Source organism: Grammomys surdaster, unplaced genomic scaffold, assembly GCF_004785775.1.
Source record: "Grammomys surdaster isolate TR1022 unplaced genomic scaffold, NIH_TR_1.0 373, whole genome shotgun sequence".
NCBI classification, from domain to species: domain Eukaryota; kingdom Metazoa; phylum Chordata; class Mammalia; order Rodentia; family Muridae; genus Grammomys; species Grammomys surdaster.
The window spans coordinates 11,052,333-11,066,137 of NW_021604792.1; the positions used below are offsets into that span (position 1 = coordinate 11,052,333).

The 13,805-nt window shown below is 35.8% G+C and overlaps 1 protein-coding gene across 8 annotated transcripts in view; it reads left to right on the plus strand.

The window, feature by feature from the left end:
• The window catches only part of LOC114632483 (NKG2-A/NKG2-B type II integral membrane protein-like), a 41,079-nt gene extending 31,165 nt beyond the window's left edge, over positions 1-9,914 (plus strand). The window contains exons 2-9 of one of the 8 annotated variants that reach the window (XR_003713096.1): positions 2,014-2,263; positions 2,593-2,694; positions 3,178-3,228; positions 3,735-3,910; positions 5,618-5,718; positions 6,067-6,221; positions 7,404-7,578; positions 9,768-9,914. Coding sequence is in view for 5 of the 8 variants with exons in the window: in XM_028781008.1 (XP_028636841.1) it covers positions 2,095-2,263; positions 2,593-2,694; positions 3,178-3,228; positions 3,735-3,910; positions 5,618-5,718; positions 6,067-6,196 (729 nt within the window). In the remaining 3 variants the exon portion in view is untranslated. Of the gene's footprint in view, positions 1-1,938; positions 2,264-2,592; positions 2,695-3,177; positions 3,229-3,718; positions 3,911-5,617; positions 5,719-6,066; positions 6,222-7,403; positions 9,708-9,767 lie in introns of those variants that run through there. The other 7 variants (XR_003713097.1, XR_003713095.1, XM_028781008.1 and 4 more) reach the window with 7 other exon arrangements.
• Positions 9,915-13,805: the final 3,891 nt, after the last annotated feature.

A 13,805-nucleotide genomic window follows, 5' to 3' on the forward strand; every position in this document is an offset into this window, starting at 1 on the left:
TATTATGAATTGTTTGGTTTTGATTTATATCTTATCATTATTATTATTTACTTGCCTGTTTGTTTTCTAATGGAAGACAAAAAGGACATAGATTCAGATGGAAGTCGAGAAAGGGAGAAACTAGAAGGTGATGCGGGAAGAGAAACAGTAATCAGAATATATTATACTTAAAACATCTCTTTCAATGGTAGAGGTATAAAAACTGAGAATCCCTTGTGAGGGGAAGCTTAGTGATTGTGGTTAGTCCTTTCTCACCTTTATAGAACACATACTAATTCTCGTGAGATTCTCGGAAAAGGACACTACAAAACACACTTAGAGGACCACTATCTCCTTTCAACAAGAACCCAAAGTGCCCTGCCATGTAAAGATGAGATAAGAAAAACTGATTTCAAAATCAGCAGAGTTTGAGAATTTCCTGTTCAACCTTCAGTGACACATTAGTGAGAAATCTCCTTCTCCACTCTTGACCACTCTGAGGCTCATGGGGCAACCTCCAAATTCACAGTTGGTACTGCCCTAGTTTCCTGCCATTGTCTCACCTTTTGGTGCTCAGTTTCCACAGATCGCCTGTGACCACCACAACTCACTGACAGAGGCCAAGCTTTCTGGCAACACAGGGATACTGTCACTGCTTCCTTCTCTCCACCCACCCCCTCAGTTGAAGAAGACACTGAAAATGCTACATGTGAAGCAACTGAGGCACAGTTCAGATGCAGGGGAACAAGCTGAACATGGATGCCTTTAGACAGCTCAGACAAATCCAAGTGTACAGAACACACTGGGGACCGTCTCAAAGTTCTGTCCTTGTTGTCTATGGAGACTTAGTAATCCTATGGAACACACTGGGGACCGTCTCAAAGTTCTGTCCTTGTTGTCTATGGAGAGTTAGCCATCCTCTTGCTTTTCTGTTTCTTATCAGTATAATTAAACCTACAGCTACAGACGACCTGATGATGAATCGTGCATTTTATGTGTTGCAATTTGTGCTCTGTGGCTCTTTGAGACATCTGTTTATTCCAGAGGGCACACACAGATCCAAAGCTTGACAGGCTAAGCTGGGTACTAAATGCCTTGCATGCATTCATAGTATATACTTGAACTTACATTTTAGAAGAACAAACAAGATCATTAGATTCCAACTACTAATAACTTTTCAACAGTTACAGGTCTCAAAGCCAGAATTACTGCTAGATATCACTGATTCTAAGACTCATGAATTAAATTAATAAATGAAATCTTCTATTACAATTGAATTAACAACCAATTAGAATGGCACATTTTAAGAACCATAGGTTCAATGAGCATGCATAAGCCAACGATATTCAATTATAGAGTACCTCAACTTTATATTTTCAAAGTTTAGCCATCAAATCAATAACTAATTATTTTCTCAAGTGAAAAAAGAACTAAAAATCACTCTTGATAAAAATAACATTAAATATTCCATATATTGTTTAATTTATATGTGTTTATTTTGACACAAAACATTTTCCATTGTTTACAATATCCTCATTTTTTGTAGTTTCTCTGAACACTTTCATTAATCCAATAGATGCTAATTTAATCACACCTGGTTTATTTTATTAAATTCATATGAATTGTTGACTAAAAACAAGATAATGCAAATAATTTTAATACAGCAACCTTCCTGTATTAAAAGCATTCAGTTTTTAGTCCTTATTGAATTCAAACATCATAAAATGTATGCAGAATTATTTTCTATTACAGCATGGGTCTTATTCATGAATATATTAAAATATTTCATGGTGTTATTCCTATGAAAATTGAATCAAATGTATAATTTTTGCCCTGTATTTGTGAACCGTTTTGTCTCCCTAATTTATTTTTTCATGTTCCCTACTAAAAATAAATTGTCAAGGAATACAGTTTAAACGATAGCAAATGAGTTCAAATTCCAAAGAAAAATTTGGATACTTCAACTATACGAAAGTGGCAGTTCTTTGGGCTCCTCCTTTTTTACTGCATCAGGATGTGTAGCTTCTTTGATAGGATCACCACAGCATAGAGCACAAGTAGAATTACCACAGAGCACAGAATTGATTATCACCCACTGGCCTGCAGACAAGAGTCATGAGTCACCCTCTTGGAACTGAATGTGCCTCAGAACCCAGGAAAGCCTCAAAGAAAACCCAGTCTCAGCTCCGTTTCAGTAATGGAGCAAGAGATCAACTGCTGGAGTTTAGCTTTCAACGTGCTTCCCAGAAGCATCTCAAGACCAGCAGGCATGGCTACTGCAAAAGTAAGGCATTGAATCTCAACTTAACTGCTCTATAGTGTCAGCCAGGGTGCAGAGGTGGGAATAGGCCCCTTCGGGAAGGAAAGTAGTTGTGACTTGATCCATGCAGTTATAATGTAAGTTGTGAACACAGTTTTCATTCAGATATTGTCACAAGAGTAGATAAATCATTTTGTTCACTGAAAATGCAAAGATATTTGCTACAGAATGATTGCAGCACAGAGGAGAGCCTGGGGTTGAATTTATCCTGATTCTCTGAGCTCTCTTCTGTGTAAAGCCTATGAGTATCTGTGTCCATTTTTTTCTCTTAACGCTTCCATTTATCTCTGCAGATGTTTTATCACCTCCAGAGAGGCTCATCTCTGGGATCCTGGGCATCATCTGGTTTGCCTTATTGATTGCTTTGGTGATCTCAACCAGAATTGTTTCTCCATGTAAGCATGCTTCTGAGAGATTATAAGAGAGCCCTCCACTTTATTGACCAAGTGTCTGTCATCATTCCCTGCTATTAAGGAACAGCTTTTATTTTCAAGTACATATTTTAGTTAAATATGGAATGGTTATCGTAATTTTGTCAAACTTATAAGTGACAGGGTTGTTATTATAATATGTTTGCTGTTAAGTATACCAATTATGACTTAATAATTCAACAGCACCTTTTAGAATACTTCACTGAAAAATACAAATGAAGTTTTGAAAGTTTTAAACCCCAGCATGGGTTGAACACTGAAGATGTTGAAATGTAGGCTTTCATTGAACTAACTTTTCCAAGTTTTGAACACATTATTTGTATTTTAGTAATTGCAAATGTACTCACTATTTTGATTCAAATAGTACATAAACTTCAAACTATGAAACTAAAATTTGTTATGATAATTTAAATTTCAAATTTCTTAAGAATGGCTTTAACTCTCCAGATACTGAACAGAAGAAGCAGATGCCCCCCTTCCAGGTTAGAAACCAGAAAGGTACACATACCTTGCTTGTCAAAGTTCTGTTGTTTATGCACATTCTATTTTGTGTCTAAGTTAAGCTATGCAAAAGTTAAATTTCTAAGAAAAGAATAACCTAGAAACATTCACACTACATTCTCATAAATATTAAAGTAAAATAATTGTTTCTGTCAAACAATAAGAAGAAATAATCATATAAAATAACTATACAATAATTTTGATAATTGACTTAAATTTCCTACTGGCAAACTATGATGAGCCAGAAACGAATTCAGTCTTCTAGAATAGAAGTTATATTCAGTGCATATGAAGAAATTTGTACAGAGAGTATTTGTCATGTGTTTATGTGCTTTCTGTGGCTATATAAACTATAGACCAAAAGTTGACTCTGTGTTTGAGTGTATTTGAGTGTGCATTTTGTTTTCTATGTACAAGCATATGGGGTACATAGGAATAATTTATACATGGATGTTCAAAATTACATTAACTTATTTTCATTATTAAGTTTATGTTGCTTCTAGATATAAACCACAACCTCTCTTCAGCACAACCTTGTGCTCATTGTCCTAAGGAGTGGATATCATATTCTCATAATTGCTATTACATCAGTGTGGAGAAAAAATCTTGGAGTGACGGTTTGGTGTCCTGTGTTTCCAAAAACTGCAGTCTGCTTTATATAGATAGTGAAGAGGAGATGGTAAGAGCTCACATGTGTCAATCATTACTTTTTTGTCAATATGATGTTCATAGAGCCATTCATGTTATTTTGTTTTTAGAAAACAGAGTTTCTCTGTGTAGCCTTATCTGTCCGGGAACTCCTTCTGTAGACCATGTTGGCCTCAAAGTCATAGAGATCTGCCTGCTTCTCCCCCCTGAGTGGTCGGAATAAAGGTGTGTGCCACCACTGACATGCTCGCTCCTATCCATATGCATGTATCATTTATTTACAACACTGTAAAAATATTTGGTTGTTTTATTGTACAATGTTTTATTTGTATTTGTGTACTGGTAACAAATCTCTATTTCTAGTTTTTGATTTTACGAAACCCATCCTTGTACAAGAGCTTTTAGTCTGAAATAAACTTTGCCATTTAGTTTTACCGTAAATGAAAAAAAATCTATATAAGTACTGAGGGTTCAGAGTGATAGGTGGAGGTTATTATAGTCAGATCACTAGGCAGACGTATCCATTTCCTCCATGGCCCTCCCCTCTGCATTCTCTCATCAGGCCTTTCTGTCCAAAACAATTTTCCTAACTTTTGCTTTCATAAATTATCTTTGCTGTTGAGCTGTATGTGAGTAGAATCAGCCTACGAGCATTTTTATCTTAGTACATTTGGCCCTCTGACGGTGTTTGTGGAAGCACATCCACATTATTGCCCTGATATCTGCAGCTTGCTATCAACTCTGTATTATGTGAGTATTCCATTCTGAAAACCATTTTCCTGTGTAGCAGCGGTGAAAGTCATACTTTTGGGCACAGAGTTTTTCTACACATAAGATTTATATTACCACAGCCCTACCATGGTGTCCTTTAGTGAGAAAAAAAAATCCTCTCCCTCTGGTTAACCATGCTTACCAGTTTTGTAAGCTGTCACGCTGGCCCAGGATGGATGACAGATCCTACAGTCTAGCACCTTTAGTCTTATCTGTGGTTTCTGGTGAGACTCCCTTCCACACAGGAGGGATAAACTTATAGGATTCAGCTGCTGGAGAGTGGGCACTTAAGGACAGCATTTAAGGCCATTTAAGGTCATTTCCTTCTGTCATGTGAGGAACAAAAGATGCCTGCATATCTATCTTCTCTCACCTTTAGGTGCAAAACCATTTCAACATCTATTTCTGGACTTGCCAATTAGTTGCTTGTGCTTTTGATGATTATTTTCTAAGTTTATCCTTGTTTTATCACAGTAGCCAAGAGAAACATTAATTCAATTGCATATTAATGCATCAGGACACTCGAAGAAAACAGCAGGGGAAGTACACAGAAAATAGATTTTAATGTATTACATCACTCATTTCTTCAATAACATCCCAGAACTCTAAGAAACTATAGAAAAACAGATTGATTTGGGCACAGCATCCAGAGAATTTCATCCATAGTATCTGAAACTTTATTTAAATACTTGCTATGTATATATTGTTAGCATGAATAACTATTAAATTAAAAAGATCACCACATTTTCCTCTAATAGAAGAATAAACTTCTAAATATAAGCATTTGCAAGTTAATTTTAAGCCAAAATTCTATACATACGTGAATGTTTTGGAAACATAAGAAGTGTTCTCACTTCAATAATTTGATTTGTATTAGATAATAACCATAGTATGACAGAATACACTAACATATTTTAAAAATAGTAAAAGCCTTCATAATGATGAAAATTCCTTGTTTCTCTGGTAGGACTTCCTGGAATCCCTTTCACTGGTCTCATGGGCTAGAGTCTGTCAGAAAAGCAGAGGTCAGCCCTGGGTTCAGATAAAAGACTCAACTTTCAATTCACAGTAAGTTAACATGAATGATACAATAGACAAGAAAAAACATACAAAGAAAACCTCAGAAGAATAGTATCAATAAATGAAGCTGAATTATAGACTGGCAGAATGATGTGGACCTTCTCAGCCTGCTCATAGTCTACTTGGCTTTTATAACAAATAAGTTCTTACCACACTATTAGTGAATATGCCATTGCCCACTTTCACAACTTTTATGAGACCCTTCTTTTGCAATGACTTATAAGATTCACTCATTTGGCATTTGGTAGATTAGTGCAGATACAGAGAGAGAGAGACAGAGAGAGAGACAGAGAGACAGAGAGACAGATAAATAATTTTGTGTTTTCAATGATGTAGGATATCAGAGACTTCCCATGATGAACATGACTGTATCATCTGTATCATGCTGCTGTCAGGTTCTGGTCTCATAGCAGATAACTGTACAGCTTTACACACTTATATTTGCAAGTGTAAGCTCACCAACTGAAGCACCTGCATATGAAATCTACCAGGTAATATTACATTTCATAACATGAAAATAGAATTGGTGATTGTGTATATTTTAAAGTGAATTACATTATTTGCTCTAATAACAAATTAGTCATTTGATAGATTAGTGTATGTGTGTGTGTGTGTGCATGTGTGTGTGTGTGTGAATTCTGTGTTTACACTATTGTAGGATAGCAGAGACCTCCCATGATGAACATGACTGTGCCATGCTGTCAGTCAGTTTCTTTTCTCACAGCAGATAACTGTACAGCTTTACACACATATATTTGCAAGTGTAAGCACACCATCTGAAACACCTGCTTGTGAAGTCTGACAGGTAATGTTACATTTCATAACCTGAAAATAGAGTTGTGATTGTGTATATCTTAAACTGGATTATATTATTTGTTCTAATGACACATTTCTTTCAAAAACAATCATTGGAGTGTAGTAAGCACACAGAAGTAACAAATATTACTTTTGTATCTGAGCCTTTTTGCTTAAGATATTCTTTAAAATATTAATATTTTTAACAGATTACACATATCTCAAGAGGCTTTGTGGAGAATCACTTACATTTCAAATTTACATTTCAATGTACTATTGTAGGACTTTGTAGAATGGCAGGTTATACATTGCAAATTCAACTTCTTTAGTATATTTAGTTCATTCCCTTGTTATCTACATTTTCATGTGTGTATGTGTGTGTGTATGTACACACAAGTGTACATGCACACATGTGCATGCACATGTGTATATTTGTATATACATACAAATGTGTTCTAAGACCCTTTTGTCTCATAGCTCTATTTAAATGTTTTCTTAATATAGTTACAATATATAAGGTATGTAAAACTTTAAAGAAATGTTTTTATCAATATAGACATAAGATATTTACAGCTCCTTAATATATTTTCAAGGACCAATAATCATCTTCATCTGTCTTTTGTTTCTTCTTTTTGGTTTTTAAACTTTCACATGTCTTTTACTTATGTCCGTTAGGTTTTTTGTGTGTTTGTGTGTCTGCACACACACACATGCACACATATGAGTGCACGTCCATGCCATGGAGCATGCACAGAGGTCAGAGGGCACCTTACAGAAGTTAAAAGGCACTTGGTTACTCTATATCATTCATGCTACTATTGCACAACAGGGCACACTCTGCCTGTCATGATCATATCATTAACACATAGGTTCTGTAGTTTAACAGGGTCACTGGTGACAGTTTTACCCAACGGCCTGCATAGTGCCTTCCAGAACTACATACTACCCAGAAAAAAATGAAACCTCTAGGAAATCCAGCTTGATTTCCATGTGCCCTGCCACTAGAGCATCGGGAGGGGAGGACTTCGGAAATATGAAGTTATCATCAAGTTCGTATGTAGCCAATATCCATTGCAATAATCTCTATAATGTGTGAGTCTTCAGGAACCTCCTTAGACAATAATGTGAAGCAAAGTAATTCTACTTCACTGGAATTACTGAGCTCCCCTGTGTACTATCTCTTCTGTGTTTAAATATATTAACTGCTAGTTTTATTTTCATAGACACAAGCTGTAGGAGTTTTTTCAACCATCTTGCTAAGCATCATCCAAATATTACCCAACCATAAAACTTCAAAGAATTTCTACTGCTTGGGCCCTGTATCCTGTGCAGAATGATATTTTGTCTTTTACCCTCTGTGTATATGGACAATTTCATTGAAATATTTCTCTAAATCTTTAAAATATTTAAAATCTCCAAGGCACTACCAAATTGGCTTGGAATTCAGGATGGAAGGACATACAAAGACAAAACAAAACTTTATAAAATTACAACACAACATGAAAATACCCTAAACTTATAGCAATTTTACATCCAAAGAGTAATGCTAAGTATAGCCACATCGATGGAGATGTCATGCTGTTTAGTTTTCTGTAATTCACATTCATTCTCCTTGAGTCATCTAGCTTCATTTTTCACCCTCAGGAGAAATTTACCAAAAGTTCTGTGATTGCACTTCTTGATATCTGCACCCCCAACCTATTTTCTTGCTTGGGAAAAAGGAACACAGTATCTGGAGTTGGGGAAACAACCAGCTTTCTATCTGTATTATTCTATCAACATATCTATATACTGCTGCCTGTTGCCTGTAAAGCTCACTGAGGCACATCAGAATCCAAGGCATTTCTGGACCCAGCCTCCATGCTAAAACAGTGATCTGAACCTCAGTAGAAAACCAATAATTTCACAACTGTACCCTGGGACCTCTAGTTACCCTGCATGATCCTCATCTGTAGGCAACTTTGGCCATCCCATTATAGAAATGGCTAAGAATGTTTCACAGGAAAATCTTCTTTCAGAGCAATAGTTGCAGTGAGAACCATAGTCACTCAATATGTCCACTAAGGAACAGTTGTTTATTCTTTGAATCCCATCAGGTCCATAAGCATAACATTTGACATTCTGTCAAGATTATCCTTAGAAACTCAAGCTCAACCAAAACCTTGTTGAATCAGTTTTTACATGATCTGAAAATAACCTCTCTCCTCATACTCATTATGTCACCCCATCTTCACATCAAATTTCCCTGATGAATCAGAGGGTGTCTCCTGCATGTCTTTGTAATAACCACTATAGCTAGGAATCATGTTCCATTCAACAAAGGCAAGTATGATCCCTTTGGAATTGTCTTCACAAACATACCACTACCAGAGCATTCAAACTCACCTGTGCTTTATTACCCATAAAAAGGACATTCGCCCACACATTTGGGTTCAGTTGGGTCTCTGTTTGGGTATCAATGTGTTGAATTACTTTTCCTCAGGAAACACACAGAAATTCCTATTCGTTCCAGAATACATATTAAGAGACAAAGAAGTATCTCAAAGGGGACAGATGACTATGTTGGATCCCCTGGAGCTAGACTTACAGGCTATTTTTAGCTGCCTAACATGTGTGCTGCAAACTGAACCCAGGTCCTTTGCAAGAGCAATGAAATATACTTAAACACGGAGCTATCTTCAGCCTCAGATGTTTTCATGAATAATCAACGTTGTTATGTCTGTTTTATACTTGTGTGCTCTCTGCCAGTGTATTTACAATACTATGACAGTTGATTTAATTGTACTCTATATGTCTTCCCTTTCTATCATAACTGTAATGCTTAGAAAAGTAGTTTAATTGAAAAAAAACAATATATTAACTAATGAAGAGATAAGAATTAAAAAGATAAAAAAGATTTTCCTAAGTCAAGACTCTTGTTGTTGGGAAAAATAGTGATTAGGGGACTGTAGTTTATTTAAAACAGGGAAAAGATCACTGACAAAATAATGTAATGCTTTTATGGTTATATTTCAAATATGTCTTGTAATGTCTTTTTTTAATTTTCATATCCAAATAGGATCAATGTACTCAAAATTTTGACACCCAAATAGGAACTATGTATTCAAAGTAAATTTTGTAAAATATATAAATTATTTCTAAACCTAATTGTTAAGTTGTATAATAAAAATCACCAGCTTGTACTGATGTTTAAATATAGAGATTTATTTCTCACTCAGAGTTTGTGATCTCCTTGATTTCAGATGACCTAAACTGAACTTGCCTGCCCTTGGCTTCAGTCTACAATTTCAGCTGAACTCTGTTTTAAGTATCTTATTCTCAGAACCTGGCACATGATCTTTACATAGACTACTATTTCTCAAAGATAAAAACACGTAATAAAATGGAAATTTTATTATGTCATATATTATGTATTTCAAAAGTCATTCATGTTTACCAGGGTTGTTGTATACCTGGGGAATATACAGGTTAATTGATGTGACAAGACGAAGCCAATGTGTGGGTAGTGTCCATTTCCTGCCCAGGATCTTGGAATTAGTAAGTAGACTGACGGAAGTGAATAGTCTCCTGCTTTTGTCACTCTCTGCTCTTTGATTGTGGCTGTAATATGACTAAGATGCCTCACAGTCCTGCTCCTGCTGCCTTTACTTCCACACAGAATGAACTGTACCTGAACTATGTGTTAAACCTATGCTCTACTAAGTTGATTTTGTCAAGGTGGATTGTCACAAGATCAGGAAAAGAAAATAAGACAGAAAGAACGAACTGAAGATAAAATATTTTGTCAGTAGATTCAGAACAATTGATACAAAGACAAAACTATATAAAATTCCAACTCAATATGAAAAGATCCTACCACTCCGCTATTTTACATCTAAAGAATATGTTTGGTTTAGCAACACAGATGGAGGTGCTGTGATTTTCAGTTCTCTGTAATCCACAGTCATTCTCCTTGACTCATCTAACTTCATTTTGTTAACCCTAGTTGTGTTGTATTGTTTATGTAATCAGTCAAGCATCTGTTCTGACCTACAAAATGACAGAAAAGACATCTTATTCATAGAGTTACTTGAGATTATTGAAGCATACTTGCAAAAGCTCTTAAAAGACATGTATTGGCACGTAAAATATTCACTAAGTCTTCAGTACTTAAATCATCAAATACTCAACAAATTTAATTTTTAAGAAGATTCAAGTTCTAAAAAACGGTATTCTTTTAACCTATCAGATATTTATTACTTCTTAAAATTCAGACATCAAAAGTCAATCTACTTTAACTAATTCATCCAATATCAAATACATGAGAACTCTAAAGAAGTATTTTTTTTTAGTATCTTTCATATATAGTTAGTAAATGATGTAGCTACTAAATTCTATTTGTAAAAACTGACATTTTGTTCTTAGTGCTCAAAACCCTCAATCTCCTCCCCTCATGTATTCATCTCACTCATACATAAAAATGATCTTATATGGAATTAAAGTCAATTGGATTGTGAAGGCCACGTTTTAGCAATATAAATTTTAGCTCCTTCTAATATGATGCCAGATAAAAAATGTCCACTCTTATGAAAGACAAAGAGACTAAAAACCTTTTCCTTCCAAATTTTCTTTCTGTCTCTTTCTATCTCCGTCTCTCTTTGTCTCTATGTCTCTGCCTCTGTCTGTTTCTCTGTGTCTCTATCTTTGTCTCTCAGTGTCTCTGTCTCTCTGTTTCTCCCTGTCTCACTGTTCCTCTCTCTGTCTCTCTCTGTCTCTCTCTCTGTCTCTCTCTGTCTCTGTCTCTCTCTCTCTCATACATGCACACACACACACACACACACGCACACACACGCACACACACAATACCTCAGACTGGTCAGTCTCTAAGGCTGATACTCATTTATGTTCTGTATTATGGGAGCCCAGAGATGGCATTGGACAGTGTCAAGCTGCGGAACTTGAGACAAAAAGGAGAACAAAACATGTGCTCCCCAAAGAAACAGTTAGGAACTACTTCCATGAGAAAGGCATTAGTGTTGCTTACTTAAAATGTCTTTTCAGTAAGAAATCACACTGCAAACATAGAGATCAGTAATGGAAAAGATCTTTAATAACAGAGCATGACTTTTTTTTTTAGCTAATACATAGAAGGGAACCAGCTTTGAACAAAAAATTTACCTTTATACAAGTTAGACTTATATATTTCTCATATGCTGATATTCTTAAATCTCTTTAGGTCCTAGACTCAGGTTATACTTTGAACAATAATAAATAAGACAGAATGATCTTTCTGTCTTATTTTCTTTTCCTGATCCTGTGACAATCCACCATGACAAAATCAACTTTGTAGAGCATAGGTTTAACACATAGTAAAGGTACAGTTCATTCTGTGTGGAAGTAAAGGCAGCAGGACTGTGAGGCATCTCAGTCATATTACAGTATTTGTCCCCTTTGATCAGAGACAGAAGACTGCTAGTCCGGCCACATAAGCAGGTTACACAAGAAAAATTAGACAAGATTATTTTTAAGTACCGCAGTATACTGATTCTGTTTCTGTTTCTCCTTCTCCTTCTGCTTTTGCTTCTGATTCGGTTACTGCTTCTGCTTCTGCTTCTGTTGCTGCTTCTGCTTCTGTTTCTTCTGCTTCTGTTTCTTCTTCTTCTTCTTCTTCTTCTTCTTCTTCTTCTTCTTCTTCTTCTTCTTCTTCTTCTTCTTCTTCTTCTTCTTCCTCCCCTCCTCCTCCTCCTCTTCTTCCTTCTCCCCTCTCTTTTTTGAATTATTAGCTAGAGATCAATCTTTTTCTCTAAATATCTATGTCATGTAGGAAAATATGTACCACTTTAATCGCTTTTGGTGACAAAATTCTATTATGACGCTGGCAAAGTCTACACAGATATGGTCTAAATATTCCATTCTTAAAGCACATATATTTTCTTTTTTATTATTCTACTTTTTGTGAATGAGTGAATATAGTTTATTTACCAATTATAAAGAAACACATTCCATTTTCCTATTTCTATAAAACTAATCGATAGTTTAATAATTAAAAATTTTGACCAAAAGTAGATTTTTTTCATACATTCTTACCATGGTCCACCCTATCTCAACTCTTTCAAGATCCTCCCCACCTTCTCACCTTACAAAATAATCACATGAAATGTTATAGATAGATATAAAAACACACACATTGGCCCAACAGAAATCACTAAAACCACAAGATCACAAACCATAATATATAAGCAAAAGATCTGTCTGGTAGCACTGTTCTTTTGAATGGTTGTTATCCAGATTCATGTTATCCACATAACAGAATTATGCTTCTCCCAAGAAAAGCACCAGATACTTAGGGGCAGACTAGGTCTTAAAGATGGCTGTGAGCCTGTGCTGTCCCCTTGAAATGCCTGTAGAGGTAGGTGCCTTGATGTGAATGTTGTTCTAATGGCCAATTCTAAGTCACAGTTGTCTCCTTTTGTATTATGAATAAAACCTAACTGGAACCTAATTTTCAGAACAAACATTAGCAGAAGTGGTTTTCTCAGCAACTCCAAACTTCAATTACCATCAAAATTTTCTCTCTTACTATTTTTAACAAGTTTAGTCATATTGGAGGCAGTGACCACTCCTTTAGCTAAATCCTGCTTTGCGTAACTTAATACTTCCTAAGCATGTATGTTAGCACATCCTATGAAGTGTCAGATTTGACTTCAAGCTTCTCCTGTATCAGTAGTCCCTGCAGTGATGCAAAGATCCTCTGAAAGTCTCCTCTCTTCTTCTTACTGCTGCATTAGAAATAACATTTCAATATGAGTTTTGAAGAAGAAACACATAAAACCATAGCATCACATTTCTGCCCTGCCCTTCCCTTCCCTGTCCTGCCCATGGTTTCCTGCATAAGGTAAGACATTGCTATTCCACCTCAGTTGATGAAAGTAGGGATTTTTTTTCCCAATATTAACTCAAAATTCTAAAGTCTGAAATTTTATCTGTGAAATCAAGTAAGTTGTCCACTTCCAATATGCAATGGTGACAAGGAGTCAGGTTAGATGTTCCTGTCCTCAAAAAGAGAAATGTGTCAAAAGAGTGTATGCCATTGCCAGACAAGGATCCAAAGTGTGTCAGGTATTATTGCCCCTAGTGTTTTGTTGAGTCCATTTTCTTGGGTGCAGTTAAAAACTGGTATCAGTAGTTTCCCCAGGTAGGCAGTTCAGGCTACCAGTGGCTCTGCTCTGCTAGGTCCCTGAATGCAACCTTGTTCACACTGTTTATGACAGAAATGTAAATATTAAATGTCACCCTATATC